This window comes from Staurois parvus, unplaced genomic scaffold (assembly GCF_062004578.1).
Source record: "Staurois parvus isolate SC_StPar_1 unplaced genomic scaffold, SC_StPar_1.0 ptg000832l, whole genome shotgun sequence".
Classification (NCBI taxonomy): domain Eukaryota; kingdom Metazoa; phylum Chordata; class Amphibia; order Anura; family Ranidae; genus Staurois; species Staurois parvus.
The window spans coordinates 242,281-262,620 of record NW_028318628.1 but is presented as its reverse complement, the minus strand read 5'-3'; the positions used below and the strand labels follow the sequence as shown (position 1 = coordinate 262,620).

Below are 20,340 nucleotides of genomic sequence, written 5' to 3'. Positions count from 1 at the left end.
AAATGGTGGTAGTTGCAATTTTATATGTCACACGTTTTTAGAACACATTATCAAACGCATATTTTCAGTATTAAATACACTATAGAGTTAATTTTAGGACAAACACAACATGTTACCAATTTTTTTTTTTTTTGTAAAACATAAAAGATGAGATTGCAGTGAGTACACAGACACCCAATATATTGAGCCTTAACATTACAAGCCTATGTGAAATGCCAACAAACTTTGGTACTCAAAATTGCCCTGTGACACTTTAAAAGCTCTTAGAGGTTCTCAGTTTAGACTTAACCATTAACAATCAGGGCTTTTTTTTTTTAGCAGGAGTGTGGGGGAATGCAGTTCTGCAGTATGTGATGGCAAGGGGTGCTGGGGGGGTCTATTGATGCTTGCTGCTAGGGGATTTATTTTTGAGTGGGGTCTATTGTTGCTGGTGGGGGGTCTTGTGTTTCTGGGAGGTCATTTGTTGCTGTAAGGGATCTACTGTTTATTTATTTATTTATTTCAGGTACTTATATAGTTCTGTCAATTTACACAGCACTTTACATATATATTATACATTCACATCAGTCCCTAACCCTTAAGGAGTGTACAATCTAAGGTCCCTAGCTTACATTCATACACATACTAGGACAATTTAGACAGGAGCCAGTTCACCTACCAGCATGTCTTTGGAGTGTGGGAGGAAACTGGAGTACCTAGAGGAACCCTACACAGGCACAGGGAGAACATACAAACCCCAGGCAGAGGATGCTGTGGCTGGGATTTGAACCAATGACCCTAGTACTGCCACGCGGAAGTGCTAACCATTTAGCCACTGTGCTGCCCCAGTTGAGGGAGTAGTTTATTATTGCTGGTTGCTGGAGGGTTTAGAGATTTGTTGTTGCTGCCAGGTGTCTATTTATGCTGGGGAGATCTATTGTTGCTGACTGCAGGTGATCTATTTTACTGCTTTTCTTGTTATTATTACCAAATTCAAAATTCCTTAGCACCACAATACGATACTTGGTTCTGTATTATCTAAAAGGGGCCTTACTGCTAGCTGGGCAGGAGGTGGAACCATAAACAGTGTTCGGAGGTGGGTAGGGGGCAGGGAGAAAGGTGACTCAGAAGGGGGAGTTCCTGCACCTATTCCGTGATAAAAAGAAAGCCCTGTGGATGATGAACCTAAAATGATTTCTCTCACTTTGACGTTTGCAGCAATATGTAACGTGTAGCACAACTGTTGTTTTCATATGTAGGTGTACCCACCACATTAGTTTATGTTCTTATGTGTGTGTACGCAAGTGCGTGGGGGCAGGGAAAGCTAAAACAAAGTTTGTTTTTTAATTCATTATATGTTACTTTTTTACGTTTAACTCCATTGCTACCACATTGGGGGGCAGTAGTGACAGGTTTTCTAATAAAGTTCTATTAGAACCCTGATGTCACCCCTGCCCCCTACTGAAGCTAATGGAGCACAGATCGTGGGCTCTATTAGTGACAGCCAAACCGGAAGTGACATAACACACATCACTTCTGTGTTCATGTCTCTGACTGAAGTGCAACTGTGTCCACATTATCGACAGTTGAGTATTTGCTTATTCTAAACAAACAGTAAAAGATCTTTAAACCAAGCTCTGTAGCTACTCTCTATAGAAAATAGCTGAAATTTCAGAGCCACTACGAATACTTTGAAAATTCATTTTCCCATGCGATAGGGCTTTGCCCACAATGCATGGGTTAACTGCTCATTTTTGTCTAGAGGAGAGAGAAAGGTGATTTACTTACCTAATTTTCCGATCCTCCCATCATAAGACTGGTCCAGCACCCCACGCTCTAGCCAGGGCCGGTGCCACCACTAGGCAAACTAGGCAGCCGCTTAGGGCACACTACCGCCAAGGGTGCAGCCACGGCTGCTGGTTTTCCTACTCTCCAGCATGGCTCCAGCAGGGACAAGGGGAGAGCAACCTGGAGCAGTGGAGCCTGCAAAGGAGAAATGACAGGAATGAGCCGGGATGTGCGGGCTGTGCTCTCCTCTCCTGTCACCTCCATAAATCAGATGACACAGGATCACTCTTACATCAGCATGTTCAGTGTTTGATTCATTCCCTGGTTCCTTGCTGCCAAGAGATGAGTGGTCATAGGAGGAGATAGGGGGTGGGGTAATCAAAAATTTGTGCAGCCCGATCCAAGAGCGATCCTGTATCATCTGCTGTATAGAGGATTGCTCCACCGACAGGAGTGAGAGCACAGCACAACCCGCAACTCTACCTTGTTTCCCGCCTGTACGTTTGAATTGAGTTTTGAAGGGGGGGGGGGTGTAAGAATCATTTGTGCTGAGAGGAGAGGCTTCTGCTGGGAAAGGTAATGGGGATGATGGAGGAGAAGATTTGTGCTAGGAAAAGCAATGGGGGGAATGTGCTAGTAGTAGCACGGAGGTTTGTGGGGAGATTTGTGCTGGGGGGGGGTTGGGTAAAATGGGAGGATTTTATGCTGGGAATCATAATTTATAGGGGTTTTAGCTGGAGGGTGGATTTGGGGGAATTTGTCCTAGGTGGGGGGGGGTCATTGGTGCTGGGAAAGGGGATTCGCACTAGGAGGATGGATTAGGGAGTAATTTATGCTAGGAGAGGGGATTGGGGGGATTTGTATTAAGAGGGGATTGGGGGGGTTGTATTAGGAGAGGGGATTGGGGGGGAATTGTACTAGGAGGGGGGATTGGGGGGAATTGTACTAGGAGAGGGGATTGGGGGGGAATTCTCCTAGGAGGGCTGATTGGGGGGGAATTTGTGCTAGAAGAAGGAATGAGGGGATATGTGGTAGGAGTAGGAGGGAGGTTTGGTGGGAGATTTGGGCTAAGGGGGCGATTTTGGTAAGGTGGGAGGATTTTATGCTGGGAATCATAATTTGGAGAGGGTTTAGCTAGAGGAGGGATCTGGGGAATTTGTCCTAGGTGGGGGGGGGGGGTCATTGGTGCTGGGAGGGGGGATTTGCAGTAGGAGAAGGGATTAGGGGGTAATTTGTGTTAGGAAAGGGGATTGAGGGGATTTGTTTTAAAAGAGTTGATTGGAAGGGGAATTTGTGCTAGCTGGGGGAATTGGGGGGGGGGGGGGTGGATTTGTGCTAAGAGAGGGGATTGGGGGAATTTGTGCTAGAAGAGAAGATGAGGGGAATTTGTGCTAGGAGAGGGGGATTGGAGGGGGGGTTGTTAGGAAGAGGGATTGGGGGTAGGGGAGACATTTTTCTAGGAAGGGGGATTTGGAGGGGTTGTGCTAGGAGGGGAGATTTGTGCTATGAGGGGGGATTTAGGTGGGGAGGAAGGATTTGTGCTAGGAAGGGTAATTTGGAGGGGGTTATGCTAGTAGGAAGGATTAGGGTGATTTATGCTAGGAGCGGGATGTGGGAGAGAGGATTTGTGCTAGGGTGGAAAATTTGAGGGTAAAGAGGATATGTGCTAGGAGGGGTAAAGTAGAACTACAAGTAAAGTTTTTTTTTTTGGGGGGGGGGTGCAAGTAGCTGGTCTTGTCAAGGGTGCAAAATAGTCTAGCACCAGCCCTGGCTCCATCTGTCTTGAGTTGTGGACTGTTCCTGATGTCATCAAGCCCAAAGCAGGTTCCATAGACCAGGCACAGCCCTACTTCATGGGAAAGCTTTTTTTTCCTGGATATGGGCTTTAATGGCCATCATTTGTTATGGCTCTCATATAATATTAGTGTACAATTTCTTCCCATTTCGATTGTACCTTACAATGTATACAAATTAGTTTTGTGTTCTTATTTTGTACTATAAACTTTAATAATAAAAACACTTTGATCAAGAAACCTATAGCCCCTGTACTTCAATGACAGAGTTCTTGCTAGTTTGCAGTCATTTATCATTAATTAAATGAATGTAATTAGATACACATAAATGGTGTTGCATTTGAAACATGTTATACTGTATCTTTAAGAGGGTTTTTTTCTTTATTTAACTAGTTGTAAGAAAATGTTGGAATCATTTTGCATTATACTTGGACAATCCTAGTGCTATTTTCTTCATCTTCGTCATTAACCTGTAATTCCGTGACTGGCCATTTCATGGTTACCAATGCAGAAAAAAACTGATGTTTGCAGTGGTCTCCAGTCCAGGTGTTTGCAGGGGTTGGGAGCAAACCAAAAGCAATATAATTGTATGCAACTTCCTATTGAGTTTCTTCTGAGTTGCTTGTGATTATCTTGAGTTTCTTGTGATAATCTTCTGAGTTTCTTGTGATTATCTTCTGAGTTTCTTGTGATTATCTTCTGAGTTGCTCTGAGCTGCAGGGAAGAAAGCAGTTCAGCTGCAAATCCCAATGTACATAAACTTTTAGGCACCAGCTGTATGGATACCATGGTTATTACAATGTAAGCAAGGGAATCCATTTTACACTGAGCACCTTTCCAAATTCCAAAGACATTTTTTTCTACAAAAATAAAGTAAGTAAAACAACCTTTTCAGCCTCTTCTGGTTGTTCTAATTTATTTATTTTTAATAATGAAACATTAAGTGGTGCTAGTTTTTTTCTGAGTTGGATCACCCCTTTAAAGTTCGATGCCTTCATCAACCGATCTCACATAATCCCTTAATCGGTTTGTGTTCATCATCTATTCAGGAACAATTTCCATCTGGGCTGTAAGGTCTGTTGATGCTGAATTTTCCATGTCTATTTCTGGTAGCATCCATTTTCTGCCAGTGCACTGTAAAGCAGAGACCAGTAACCTCTGTAAAACCTCTGGACTCTGTGAACCAGTAATAGAATGGCGGCAGCTCCGCTTTCTGTTTAGTATTACTGCAGGGTTGTTAATAAGAGTGTATGCTAACTGCCACTTGGTCCTTATATGTCTTTTTTTGCAGTCCAGGAGCACATCTGAAATAAAGAATTAATAATGAGTCTTATTTTTCAGTTGATGAATTAATGTGTTGATACACAGGTGTCACATTGGTGGCCCTCCAGCTGTTGCCAAACTACAAGTCCCATGAGGCATTGCAAGATTGACAGTTACAAGCATGACTCCCAAAGGCAGAGGCATGATGGGACTTGTAGTTTCACAACAGCTGGAGGGCCGCCAGTTTGACACCCCTTTTAGAGTAATAGCAATAATATTTTCAGGACAAAATGATAAGTAGAGGATGGTCAGTATTCATTGTGCAAACTTTATTTCACAAAGGATTCACATTCTCTCTGTTAAAGAGCAAATACATTCTCCCAATCAACATTAACTATTTTAACAACATAGATAAATAGGAAGGTATATTATATTTACTTGTTTTAAAAAATTTTTTATATTTCATGCATTGTTTCTTGGTTTCCGGCCTAGGCCAAAATTATGTCATACATCCCAAGTCATAACCAAACTCACCTTCCTGCCTGCATGCCTGAGCCAAGAGCAGATGGATTCCAGGAAGTAAATGCTACAGGAATCATCTGCCGTTACTCAAAATGGCTGTGGCTAGAAATAATGGGGGTGCAGGAGGTGGGGGGGTTCTCAACAAAATAAAACAATGGAAACATGGATGGATGGATGCGTTTGCTTTGAATATTAAAAATTAACTAAATAGTATTTTCAGTCTCTGGTGCTCAGATACAGTTCAGTTCTGCTTTAGACAATATTACGTCACCAAATTTTAAAGTTGGCTAATAGTGCTTGGGGGGGGGGCAGATATACAAATCCTCTTCTGGGTATTGAGGTATACAGGTAATTTGTCTGTCCTTATGTAAAGTGTTGCGTAAACTGTTGGCACTATATAAATTCTGTATTATAGTAATAATAATAATAATAATAATAATAATAAAAAAATGTTTCCCTCTCACTAGAATTAAAGTGAAAGGCCATGTCTGTGAAGTATAAGCTGTAAAACATTTTAAACTTAAAGGACAAGCCTAATTGAATGTGAATAACTACCACTAGCTGGAGTGAAATGTCCTGTTAACTCAGAACAGTCTACTTTAGCTTCATGATCCATAATTGCACATCAATTGCTCATAGGTACCGAAGGTAACACAGGCATTGTTTGTTGTGTCTCTTGTCTTCAGAGAATGAAGACAGAGAGAGAAGAAATTAGAATTGGTACTGATAACATTTTATCTCAGTACAGTAGGTAAACCATGTTTTCAAGGTGCACGTTACAGTGAGGCAGTGTTTCTTGACGTTTTTCGGGCAAGGCACCCTTCAAAATTCTGCACAATCTTAGGGCACCCCATTCTAAAATGTAAAAAAAACTGAACTAATAGTTTTACATAACGCAGCATCATCCACACATGTAGGACACCCAACATTAGAGGTGATTTATTTTTTCAATGCAAACACACCTTTGCACACTGATACTGACTAGTACTCCAGTGTTTCTTTTCTCCCTCAGCTTTTCCCCTTCACTCATCTAATGTGATCCCAGTGCTGATGGAGAGGGGCAAACAAGAATGATGTACAGTGCCTGACATCCTCCTTATCAAACAAGGACATCGTTGGTCGTTAGGACATTAGCGGTTGAAAGGTCGTAATGGTGCAAAATGAAAACCTGTGACTTTGTACAGCTAACAGGCAGGCTTGGTCCATCCGCTGGCTTGTATACATATTTGGGGCAAATATTAGGCATTCTACTAAGGCACCCCTGAAAAAACCTTGAAAGCACCCCAGAAAAATGGCTGCAGTGAAGTATGGGGGAAAGATCAACCGAAGTCCAACATATATTATTCTGACACCTACTTTAAATGATATCCACAATTTAGCTTGATAGTTATGACGACAAGGGTTCCACTATAGCAAAGAAACAACTTAGCACCTTTACCAATACTACTATTATTTCTACACAAATGGACATGAAGAAGACAGTAGAAATCAAACATTGGCCATAATTAAAAGGGATGTTTGTCTCATGTTTATATGGGCCACAATAAAGTTGCTGGATTAGGACTACATATGCTACTATCCTTCAATTACTACCCCTGTCTTTCAGTTTCCAGTCATTGCTGTTTTAATTAGCATTATTACAAAACACTACCACATGCTGAATTAGATCTTTAAAAGCTTTGCCACTCTTCAGAATTGCTCATCATGAGGTACATTGTCGTTTGCTGCAGGGAAATGTTTGTACAAAGTAATATGTTGAGAACAGTGACCAAAGCAAAGAAAAAGATCTATGTGAATCATTCTGTTTGTACATTACAACATACAGTTCAATTAATACCTGGGCTTGCATGAGATCTTCTAGACATTATTTCTTGTGTGAGAAGGTGACAAAAGGACAGAGTAACAGGATGAGTGTGGTAAAGATCCACCTGGAGCATACCTATCCATGTATTATACCCTGGAAAGAAAATAAATAAGAAGAATTAAAAGAGTTTATTCATGAAAAGTGGTGGACGTAAAGAATAGTACGGCGTAGTAGTGGTGGACGTAAAGTATAGGTATGTTACAATTTGTTGGTGCAGGTGGTGGCCTTTGGGAACCGCATCCTTATAAAAAACACATGCTAAATAAACATCCTTTAACTGGATGAGGGACTTTTTAGGTGCCAAAAACATATGCCACACAAATTGTTACAAAATGCATTACACAAACATTTTTTAAAAAATTGCTGACCTAGTAATAGTCCTTATATTCCCATGTAGCATAGCCATTTGGTACAAATGAAAAAATTACATTCACTTATTTCCATTGAATTTCCTGTATCAAATCAACAATTTTTAGACACAGCTTTTTTACAGATTGGTGAATCTCTGCCCATCTGATGCTCTGACTCTCTAAGATGCTCATTTATACCCGGTCATGTTACTGACCTGTTGCCAATTAACCTAATTAGCTGCAAAATGTTCTTCAGGTTTTTCCTTGCAAGTACCACATACTTTGCCAGCTTTTTGTTGCCCTGTCTCAATGTTTTTGAGACATGTCGCTGCCATGAGTTTCAAAATTACCTTATTTTTTTCTTAAAATTGTACATTTTGTTAATTTAAACATTTGATATGTTTTCTGTTTTCTACTGTGAATAAAATATGTGTTTATGAAATTTGCAAATCATTCCATTCTGTTTTTATGCAGATTTTTACAGTGTCCCAAGTTTTTTGGATTTGGGGTTGTACCTAAAAATGTCCTATTAGGCATAATTCATTCCACAGAAACAATTAACTTGAGTTTTGTTGAGTGTTGGAATACTGTGCCAATTTTAGGACATTTGTCATAAATGGCATGTTATTGTTTACAAGTTTATTCCACAAAGCAACCACAGTAGCAGCCCCTGCCTAAAGACTGCCTCGTCAAACACTTTTAACTCAGATGGGCTTGGTGGTATGGATAGAGTTTGTGACAGCAGAAATATTTTTTTTTTGTTTTGTTAACACGTGTGGCCAACAGTTTTTTGTAATAATTGGTGTTCACGTTTGCTTTCAGACCAACCGATATTTCGTTTATAGGATGAAAAATCGGGAGATTTTAAACACATCTATGGCCTGTGCTAGCTTGTCTGCTTTGTTTATAATTTGAAGTTCCTGTGCCCCGCAGGGGGTGGGAGGTGAGAGTTGTCCCAGCAGGGAGCGCAGATAGCATGGTTTCCTGTGGCTGTGAAAAGCCAGACGTGTTGGCATCGGGGGCTTAAGGCTTGGGGGAAATGCAAAGGACCTTTTAGGGACAAGGACTCTTAGAATGAGAGAGCTTGAGTCAGGATGGACAGATCCGCTCATGGCTGAGACTTAACTTGGAGATGCATTGAACTGTGCTTTGCTTTGTGCACTGCTGGGACTTGTGGTCCTATATTGCCTGTGTAGTCTTGAAGCTGCGGCCAAGACACACAGCCCTCTGAAGACCCGTGAGGAGTTGGTGCCTATCTGCCTGGACTTCCTCTGCTGAGGCCACTGCTGGCTGGTGAGTCCCTGGATTGCTATCCTGTGAACTGACTTCTGCTGAGTGCCCGGACCTCCTGCATGCCAGAGCTGCCTTCTGCTGTGTGCCCTGATTACCCTGCCTGCCAGAGCTGCCTTCTGCTGTGTGCCCTGATTACCCTGCCTGCCAGAGCTGCCTTCTGCTGTGTGCCCGGACCTTCTGTCTGCCAGAGCTGCCTTCTGCTGTGTGCCCTGATTACCCTGCCTGCCAGAGCTGCCTTCTGCTGAGTGCCCGGACCTCCTGCCTGCCAGAGCTGCCCTCTGCTGTGCCCCTCTGCTGAGTGCCCGGACCTCCTGCTTTCTGCTGTGCCCCTCTGCGGAGTGCCCAGACCTCCTGCCTTCTGCTGTACCCCTCTGCTGAGTGCCCGCCTGAACTGCCCCTCTGCTGTGTGCCTGGACTTACCCGTTGCCCGCCTGAACTGTCCTTCTGATGTGTGCCTGGACTTACCCGTTGTCCGCCTGAACTGTCCCTCTGCTGTGTGCTTGGACTTACCCGTTGCCCACCTGAACTGCCCCTCTGCTGGGTGTCTGGACTTACCCATTTCCTGCCTGAACTGCCGCCTTCTGTGTTCCCGGACTTAACCCTTGCTATACCGATCAAGTGCCCCAAATCACTCAATAAAAACCTTGTGTGCCCACTGCTCTCCACGTGTGTGCTGTCCCACCCACACCTCCATCACAAAGTTACTCTACTGCACCTTGTGAAATGAACTCATGTATATAGGGACATCATCAGTTTGTGTCGCTTCTGTATTTTCTCAGTGTGTCTGGAGTGCAGACAGCTCTGTTTACGCCCAGCACCTGGTGTTCAGGTGGCAGCAGGAAACCTAGCTTAAAGAATATGTAAACCTAACATTTCATATTCCTTATATGTGACTGCTGTATCGTGTACTTGTATGAAAAAGTATCCCCCCCCCCCCCACACACACACACACACCCTTTTTCAATGGGAAGACCAGCGTGCTGCTGTTTCTCCTCTGGCTTTGCATGCAGCTAAAAGCAGAGGATATGTGATCACTTCTAAAAAAAGAAAAGAAAAAGTATTTATAATTTTTTTATATATACATAAATGTTTTGCCTTCCATTTCTTTTTAACCCCTTCACGCCTAAGGGTAAAACAAATCTTAACGACTAAGCACAATTTTGCAACTTTGACATGTGTTAGCAAAACCGTACATATCATCACAACTACTTAGTACATCCAGGTGGATTATACCTTGTTTTTTCAGGAAAAAATTTGGCTTTCATTTGGTGGTAAATGGTAATCTGATTTTTTTTGTTATTACCAAAGGAAAACTGGCCCAAAATAGTAAGAAAAAACCCTTTTTTTAAAATTTAGCTGTATATTTTTTGCTACTACCATAACCCACTACTAAAGAACAACCCAAAATAATTTCTCCTCTCTTTGATTTCGGGTCTCCGTATTAACTTGGATAAGACTGTCGCTCTTAATATTACTTTGGATTCCGATTTGGTTTCACGCCTTCAATCCTACTTCCCTTATAAATGGGCTTCCTCCTCTCTTGAATATTTGGGCATCCGCTTGACCCCCACCTATGACTCCCTCTTTGCTGCGAATTATTACCCATTGCTTAATTCTTTATCTTCTCTTCTGCATTCCTGGCAATTTCCGCACCTGTCTTGGATAGGGCGGGTTCATTCGGTGAAAATGATCGTCCTGCCGAAATTGTTATATTATTTTCATACTCTCCCGGTGCGGGTTCCCCCTCATTTCCTTCGGTTGCTTCAGGCGAAGCTTATGCATTTCATCTGGGCCAATAAGCACCCCAGAGTATCTAGAAATACGCTCTTTGCTCATAGACTCCAGGGTGGCCTTGGGGTGCCCAATGTAACTAAGTATTACCAGGCGAGCCAGATTGCCCCGCTGTCTATGTTGCACGCTTCCTCTGACGTCCCTCTCTGGGTCTTGCTGGAGCTCCCTAACTGTGCCCCTATACAACCGTCGGCGCTTCTATGGCTTCCCCCCGCCCTGCGCCCTATATCGCTGAGCCCGATGTTGCTCCATGGCTTACGAGTCTGGGACTCGGTACGTTATTCCAGTGGCCTGATGTCACCCTTTCTGCCTTTGCTTCCAATTGTTAACAACCCTCTTTTCCCACCGGGTTTAGATCACCCAAGGGCGTTCTCTTGGTGGGTGGCTCATGGGTTTTCGCAGGTACGACACTTTTTGGTTTCTCGGTCCTTCCCTACCTGGGATCTTCTTCGGGAGTCCCGGGATGTTCCCCCGGCGGAATTTTTTCGATACCTTCAATTGCGGCACTGGCTACTCTCGCTGCGGGGCACTTCTTCTTTTCCATACCAGAAATCGGCCTTTGAACAGCTTTGCCAGCAGCGCCCGGGCGCCCCGGGCCTTATCTCCCTTCTTTATGCAGCCTTGAACAGACGCCCGTCGCATACTTCTCTTTCATATGTTGTTCAGTGGGAGCATGACCTGGGAGTGGATGTGGATCCGGAGGACTGGAATAGGGCCTGGTCACTCATAGCTAAATGCTCATTCAATACCACCACGCTGGAGGCAGCCTATAAGGTATTGTTTTGTTGGTATTGGGTTCCGGCTCGTTTGGCCCAGGCTAATCGCGCTTGTAGTGATCGATGTTTCCGGGGTTGTGGCCATCGTGGAGATGTCTTGCATATCTGGTGGTCATGCCCGAGACTGGTCCGTTTTTGGTCTCATGTATTTGGCCTCCTTTTTACGTTGTTCCATCTATCCATACGCCGGGATGCTCGGTATGCCTTGCTTCATTGCCCCATACCGGGTCTCTTTGCTCATCAGCAGAAGCTGGCGTCCTATTTGTTTTTGTCGGCCACCAGAACAATTGCTCAGGCCTGGAAGAGTCCGTTTGTCCCTTTTCAGGGGGTGCGGGATCGTATGACCAATATGATGCTTAATGAGCAGATGTCGAGCATATACAACGACTCCCAATGTAAATTCTCGAAAATATGGGAACCATGGTTGCAATATGCCTTTCCCACGCTTCCTTTGGCTAGTATGGGGATGTACTGGCGTTAGGCACTGGCGTTTGCTGGTGGCGCTCTTGGATCTCTGCCCCCTCTTCTCTTTTTTTTTTTTTCTCTCCTCTTATTTCTCTTCTCTTTCTTTCTCTCTATTTCTGTTAGTTTTTTTGGGTGATAGTTGACAGCTGCCTTTAATTGCAGTTAGAATTTCATTACCGTTATTGTAACCTATGTGCCATTGATAGCCCCTGCGTGGGCGTACCTTCTGCCTTGTTGAAGTTAGAGCACTGTTTTTCTTTTATTATTATGTTTTTTATCTTATTGGTGCAATTGATAGCCCCTGTGGGGGCATGTTTTGTCGCCTCTGTTTTATACTGCTTAAAACTAATAAAAAGTATTGAAATACAAAATAATTTCTCCTGCTCCTGGCAATCGCAACGATACCACATGTGTGTATGTTAATTGTTGTTTGTACCTGTAGTACAGCCCAGAAACCATATAGTGCACAATTTGCTTTTTTTTTATTCTGCCACTAACTGACACAGATACTTATTTAAAAATTAAAAAAAAACCCTGACCAAAAAAATAAAAAAATTACCCTGACCTTGACCTTTGACCTTGACTTTGACTAAAACACTAACCCTGACACAGACCTAGACCAAACCTTGATCTAGATATTTTTGTTTGTTTTTTAATTATTTTAATTTCTTTATTTATTTTTTTACACACACTTGTTTTTTTTTTCTCTCTGAAAAGGACAATGTATCTCTCTCCTCCATTCAGAGACAAAACAAGGGGGGCGGGCTTCACAGTGACTGATCACTGTGATAGTCAATCAGAGGCTATCACAGTGATCAGGTGACCCAGAATTGGGAGTTCCCGATCGTTAGAACTTAGCATGTACGCAAATTAGCAGCCCCACGGAAAAAGGCCCAGTTATGTGGGGCTGCTAATTTGCGTGCGGTCGGCATCAAAGCGTTAAACTAAATTAGTTGTTTTACAAGGTAAGGGTTTACATATACTTTAAGAGTGGAGAAGGAAGTTTTCCAGTAGTACTTTATTGTTTGTAGGTTACTTTGCAAGAAGGGCAAAGGGTAGACCAGTCTCTTAAGTGAGAGTCAGGTTCAATATTTCTGTAGAAAGACTTAGCTCAGAAAATAGATTTTTAAGGGGAAATACTGTATATATTAGAACTTTTTTCATATAACTGATTGGTGAATTAGATATATTTAAAAATGTCAGATCCTTTTTAAGAGATGCAGACTTATAGAATTTTATTACTTTCTTGTGTATTTAGTAAAACTCTCTATTGTGTAGTTTAGTCGTTTGACAGATGGTTTTTTTCTTTTGAAAGATTTTTTTACATACACTATATTGCCAAAAGTATTGGTCGGCCTGCCTTTACTCGCACATGAACTTTAATGGCATCCCAGTCTTAGTCTGTAGGGTTCAATATTGAGTTGGCCCACCCTTTGCAGCTATAACAGCTTAAACTCTTCTGGGAAGGCTGTCCACAAGGTTTAGGAGTGTGTCTATGGGAATGTTTGACCATTCTTCCAGAAGCACATTTGTGAGGTCAGGCACTGATGTCGGAAGAGAAGGCCTGGCTTGCAGTCTCCGTTCTAATTCATCCCAAAGGTGTTGGTTGAGTTCAGGACTCTGTGCAGGCCATACAAGTTCCTCCACCCCAAACTCGCTCATCCATGTCTTTATGGACCTTGCTTTGTACACTGGTGCGCAGTCATGTTGGAACAGGAAGGGGCCATCCCCAAACTGTTCCCACAAAGTTGGGATCATGAAATTGTCCAAAATATCTTGGTATGCTGACGCCTTAAGTGTTCCCTTCACTGGAACTAAGGGGCCAAGACCAACCCCTGAAAGACGACCCCAAACCATAATCTCCCCTCCACCAAACTTTACACTTGACACAATGCAGTCAGGCAAGAACCATTATCCTGGCAACCATGGAATATTTAGTAGCAAGGAAATTTCACAGATGGACTTATTGCACAGGTGGCAACCTATCACAGTACCACACTTGAATTCACTGAGCTCCTGAGAGCGACCCATTCCTTCACAAATGTTTGTAGAAGCAGTCTGCATGCCTAGTTGCTTGATTTTATACATCTGAATTCAATGATTTAGAGGGGTGTCCCAATACTTTTGGCAATATAGTGTATATGAAGAAATTGATTATTGTGATGGATGTGAATATGGCCAAAAAGAGCATATGCATTGTAGCTGAACTGTGAAAGTTATTGGAGCTGATTTACTAAGGTAAATAGGCTGTTTACTTTGCAGGGAAGTTGCATATTGCAAGGGAATTTTTCCCCAGAAATTTCACTTTGCAAAGAATACCCAATCACATGCAGCAAAAGTTTTAAAAAATTATTTTTTTTGCTTGCACAAGATTGGATGATAAAAGTCAGCAGAACTTTAACTTGCTTAAAATTTGCTATGCTCTAGGGAAACTCTCTTGCAAAGCAAACAGTCTATTTGCATTTAGTAAATCAAACTGTGCTCTTCATGGCAAACAACAAGAATTTGAGCTCAGGTTCCTCATACATATATGATCAAAAGTTGAGCAGCATGCAGATAAAATAAGGTTCAGATATCTATCATACACAAAACATTACTGCACATAGGCAAAACTGAAGGTACTATTCACCCATATCAGCTCCTTCAAATCCTCTTGGGAAAAGTGGACGATCAATCCTAGCCAGTAGCCAGCTCCCCAGGAACACATTAAATATGACTCTGAGCAAACATGAGCCCAGACCAAGGATAGCTGAGTAGAACATGAAGAAGTAGCTGAAATTCTGAAATCCTCTCCTAGGGAAGTATAATAGGATTTTAGCTACTACAGACAAAATGAACAACTAAGGTAGAATATCACAATTTGCTAGATGTGAAATCATGAAAAACATGACAATATGATCTTACTCAGGGAAATGCGCATTCTGGGACACACCCATGTAAAGCAATTGCTCACAGCAGTATTAAACCCAAAACAAAAAATTTAAGATATTGCAACTTACCAATCCTTAGAATTTTTGGATGCATTAGTTTTATTTTTCTAGGCTTTTCCCCTGTGTTCACCTGGAGATCTGACCAGTAACACATTTCCTGTATTAGGGTGCCTACAGTCTGCATGAAGGAGCAACAGAGACACCTTTGGACAGCAGCATCATCAGTCTGGGGGTAGGGGAGTGTTAGATGCACTAAGAGATTTAGACACACTAACAAATTGACTCCAGCTAATACTTTATAAACAGTTACAGCAACAGAGATACACATCATTACACAATTAATGGTGCTGTACCCCCCCCCCCCCAAATTTCAACCTTAAGCAATTGTATGGCATGGATATGTCCCCAGCTTTGAACCTACAGAAGAGCTCCACCGAAAACCATCTAATTTTAACTGTCAAACAGTTTAGTTTTAAAAACATACCACAGATCACTAGGGTGAATAAGCCTTCATTGTCAATCTTACCATGTACTGGACCCTAAAACGGCATTAGACCCAAAAACAAAATTATGTTGCAGCTTAACAATCCCTGGATGTGGTAGCTGCATTTGTTTTATTTTTTGGGGGGTTTTTATCTGGTGATCTGGCCAATAACACACTTTCTGTTTAGGGTATCCCCACTCCACCTTTGGAAAGCAGCATTGCCAGTCTGATGAGAGAGTAGTATTAGTTGTACTAGCAGATTTAGATAGACATGACTAACAAAGAAAGCTGATCTCCAAATGCCATTTTTTTAACAGTTGCAGCAACAGATTTATTTATTACTATTCTATACTATTCTATTATTACTATTGGGATAAAGATTTTACAAAAATGAATAACAGTTGACCTCTGTAAGCACCTCTGTCAGTGTTAAATGGTTTGTCTCAGCACATCAGCAGGTAAAAACAAAGGAAAAAAAGCCGAAAAAAAAACAACAAAGAAAACAAATGCAGTCACCCCATCTACAAACTGATAAGAGCCAATAAAATACATATTTGTTTTGGGTTTAATACCGCTTTACATTTTGAGTGAACTCTGGTTGGTTTGATCACTAGCAGGACATAAACTATATATACTGTACATAATAATATAGTAGCGCTGTCAATAAAAAAAACGTACCTGTTATTGATGGCCAATGGTTTGCTCTTGTCAGTTGGTAATATTTTGTCTTGCAGAAATACGAACTGAGCTGCCAGGATTTGAGCTAGCATCACAGCTATCATGAGGACTATGCCTAACCTGCAACAAGAAATAAAAAAAATCCTATATAAAGGCAGATATGAAAGGTATACATTCCCTTTTTTTTAAATATATCTTTTATTAATTTTTTACTACAAAAATCAACATTATATCAAACAATTCAAAAATACAAATTTTTACATAAGTTTACCTATTCCCTTCCCCTCCCACCATCTTTCTGCTCCCACCTTTTACATTTCCCCCGCCCATATTCCATTTTCTTTACTACTAGTTCCTCCTATATTCTTCCCTCTATATTTACCTCCCTCTTCTCATGCCTCATTTCTCTCTTCCCTCATATAACACTCTACTACCCTTCGATTAAACTCTCCCTACTCTTTATACTCCAACCACTTTCAGGTATCTTTTGGATGTTTTAAAATCATACTCTCTACTCCATACTTTTCTGAATTTTTACATTTTATCTTCATCTAATGTGATATAACTCCTCCATCTTATATATATACTCAACTTTGTTTATCCAGTCCTTTATTTTGGGAGCTCTTGGTCTTGCCCGAATTTGGGGATAAGTGCTTTGGCAGCGTAATTAAATTATATAATACCCTATTCTTATATTGTTTCATTGCAGTCTCAGATTAATGGAATACGCAAACCCAGGGGTCTTTCTGTATGGTGATCCCCAGTAACTCCTGTATATATTGGATTATTTCTGTATTTTAGGACATTCCCACCATATATGTGCCATTGTTCCCTTAGTCCCACACCCCCTCCAACATAAAGATGAAACTTATGATCGGTGTTTATGTGCTACACTAGGTGTAATATACCATCTTACTAAACATTTATAATTAATTTCAACCGTGTTCATGTTCATCACCCCATGTGTTAATTTAAATATTTTATTTTTTTGTTGCTCATTCAGTTTTGTTCCTTTTCCCTCTTCTCTTAAGTACAATGGAGAATCAGATCCAGCTAATTCAATGAGGGTCTTATAGATCCTAGAGGTGACATGTTTTTGAACTATATTTGAACTCAACATTCGTTCGAATGGATACATGTCCCCAACTGGTCTTAGTGGCTGCGGGAGAGCTACAACAAAATGTCCTAGTTGGTAATAACGCCACTCATCTAATGTGAAAAATAAATCTTTTTTACTCTATAAATTTTGAAAAGAACATAATTTCCCCTTATCTATTATATCCTTTAAGCGTGCATTTCTATCTTTTATCCATTTCCCTAAATATTATCTTTCCCTGGTGGGAAAAACTCAGTTTCCACCAGTGGTATTAATATTGAATTGTACTTCCATCCCATTTGCTTGTGCATTACATCCCAAACCCTTAATACATTCCATGTCAAAGTGCTTGTATTTTCATCCATGATACGAAATTTATGTGGCAACCAGATAATCCTGTCTAATTGTGCCTTACTAAATGTACTTTCCATTTTTACCCAGCATTTCCCCCGTGGATTATATATCCAATCTACTATTTGTGATAATAACACCAGGAACAATTGAGTACTGTCCGTGATACTTTTTTTTATTTGCACTAACATACAATTTAGAGGACAAGCTTTCGGGGAATGTCCCCTTCTTCAGGTCTAAGCAGTACTGAAACAAAGATTTAGCAGAATGTTGGAAGAGATGTAGGGGATGGAAAAAAAAAAAACAGAGATAAGACACAGCAAAAGCAAAGTCTGGGTGGGGGGGGAGACAACACTAGCAGAGGCAGTCATGCTTGAGCTGATAGTCATAAAACTGTTGGATAATGATTGAGGAATCCCATGTCCAAATTCAGGCCATTATCTCTTGTGTCAAATAGAAGTTCAAAAGTTTTTCTTTCCTGAATGAATTTGAAATTTCCTTTAAGAACTAAAACATTGAGGTCTTCCATAATGTGGTCTGGTTGTGCGAAATGGTGTCCCACAGGTGTGCAAAGGTCATCTTATTTATGTTCCTTGATGGTATGTCTGTGCAAATTCATCCTTGTTTGTAACTTCTGTCCTGTTTCACCAACATAAGATCCTTTGCTGCATTTTTTGCACTGGATAAGGTACACAACATTACTGGAGGTGCAGCTGTATGAGATATTGAAGATCCCTTTTGAGTGTTTGACACTTTTTGATGGATTGATTTGGTTGCACAGTTTGCAGCGTTTCTTATTGCAGGGTTTGCTTCCATTATTTGTGACATCATAATCAGAAGGAAGTTTCCTACTGATTAGTTTATTTCTGAGGTTGGGGGGTTGTCTGAAGGCCAGTATTGGTGGTTGCTGGAATATTTCTTTCAGAGTTCCATCCTCTGTTATGATGGGTTGTAAATCATGGATTATTTTTCTTATTCCTTCTAGTGCTGGGTTGTATGTGGTTACTAGAGGTACACTGTTTGTTTCTCCTTGTACTGAAGTAGATTTTCTCTTCGGGTTCTCAAGGCTGTGTTTATGCTGGTGTTGATAGTTTTGTCCTTGTAACCTTTCTTATGGAAGGCGTCTGCTAGTGTCCCGAGATGTGTATCTCTGTCTCTTGGGTCAGAACATATTCGGTGGTATCTAATGGCCTGACTGTGTATGATGGCACGTTTCGTGTGTTGGGGGTGGAAGCCAGAACTGAGGAGGTAGTTGCATCTGTCAGTGGGTTTCCTGTATATTGAGGTGTGAAGCGTATTATCCCTGATGTATACTGTGGTGTCTAGGAAGTTGACGTGTGTGTTTGAGTATTCCATTTTTAGTTTGATTGATGGATGAAAAGTGTTGATCAATGAGTAAAATTGTTTTAGGTATTCTTCACCACCTGTCCATGTGATGAAAATATCATCAATATAGCGATAGTATCTGTATGGTTTTTGTTCCATGCTGTTCAGGAATGTTTCCACCAGGTCAGCCATAAATAAATTGGCATATTGCGGTGCCATTTTACTTCCCATCGCAGTACCCATCCATTGAAGATAGATGTCTTTATTGAAAGTAAAATAGTTGTGTGTAAGTATGAATTCAATGAGCTGTGTAACATCCTCAGCAGTGTATTTGTGGTTTGGTGAGGATGATAAGGATCTGTGACATGCAGCTAATCCATCCTTGTGAGGGATATTACTATACAGGGATACTACATCCATAGTCACTAGAAGCAGACTCCTTCCATAAGAAAGGTTATAAGGACAAAACTATCAACACCGGCATAAACACAGCCTTGAGAACCCGAAGGGAAAATCTACTTCAGTACAAGGAGAAAAAAACAAACAACCGTGTACCTCTAGTAACCACATATAACCCAGCACTAGAAGGAATAAGAAAAATAATCAAAGATTTACAACCCATCATAACAGAGGATGGAACTCTGAAAGAAATATTCCAGCAACCACCAATACTGGCCTTCAGACAACCCCCCAACCTCAGAAATAAACTAATCAGTAGGAAACTTCCTTCTGATCAAGATGTCACAAATAATGGAAGCACACCTTGCAATAAAAAAACGCTGCAAACTGTGCAACCAAATCAATCCATCAAAAAGTGTCAGACACTCAAAAGGAATCTTTAATATCTCCGGATCATACAGCTGCACCTCCAGTAATGTTGTGTACCTTATCCAGCGCAGAAAATGTAGCAAAGGATCCTATGTTGGCGAAACAGGACAGAAGTTGCAAACAAGGATGAATTTGCACAGACATACCATCAAGGAACATAAAGAAGATGACCTTTGCACACCTGTGGGACACCATTTTGCACACCCAGACCACATTATGGAAGACCTCAATGTTTTAGTTCTTAAATGAAATTTCAAATCCATTCAGGAAAGAAAAATGTTTGAACTAAGAATGATAATTCTATTTGACACAAGAGATAACGGCCTTAATTTGGACATGGGATTCCTCCATCATTATCCAACAGTTTTATGACTATCATCTCAAGCATGACTCCCTCTGTTAGTGTTGTCCCCCCCCCCCCCCCCCCAGTCTTTGCTTTTGCTGTGTCTTATCTCTAGTCTCTTTTCTTTTCCATCCCTCACATCTCTTCTAACATTCTGCTAAAACTTTGTGAGTAGTACTGCTTAGACCTTGAAGAAGGGGACATACCCCGAAAGCCTGTCCTCAAAATTGTATGTTAGTGCAAATAAAAAAAGTATCACGGACAGTACTCAATTGTTTCTGTCGCAAATGCACTAATACGGCTACAATCACCTCAAGCACCTTTTTACAATATTCTAATTTTCTGAGATTGTGGATTTGGTGTTTTCATGAGCTGTAAGCCATAATCATCACAATTATGACAAATTATCTTGCTTTGCAT

At 41.3% G+C, this 20,340-nt stretch overlaps 1 protein-coding gene across 1 annotated transcript in view; it reads right to left on the bottom strand.

Annotated features, from left to right (window-relative positions):
* Nucleotides 1–3,910: 3,910 nt before the first annotated feature.
* The window catches only part of LOC149443749 (stimulated by retinoic acid gene 6 protein-like), a 78,361-nt gene continuing 61,931 nt past the window's right edge, over nt 3,911–20,340 (bottom strand). The window contains exons 18-21 of the mRNA XM_089655335.1: nt 15,977–16,096; nt 14,514–14,677; nt 7,183–7,302; nt 3,911–4,864 (exon numbers count right to left, since the gene is read on the bottom strand). Coding sequence (XP_089511461.1) covers nt 4,602–4,864; nt 7,183–7,302; nt 14,514–14,677; nt 15,977–16,096 — 667 coding nt within the window. The 3' untranslated portion in view covers nt 3,911–4,601. The remainder of the gene's footprint in view (nt 4,865–7,182; nt 7,303–14,513; nt 14,678–15,976; nt 16,097–20,340) is intronic.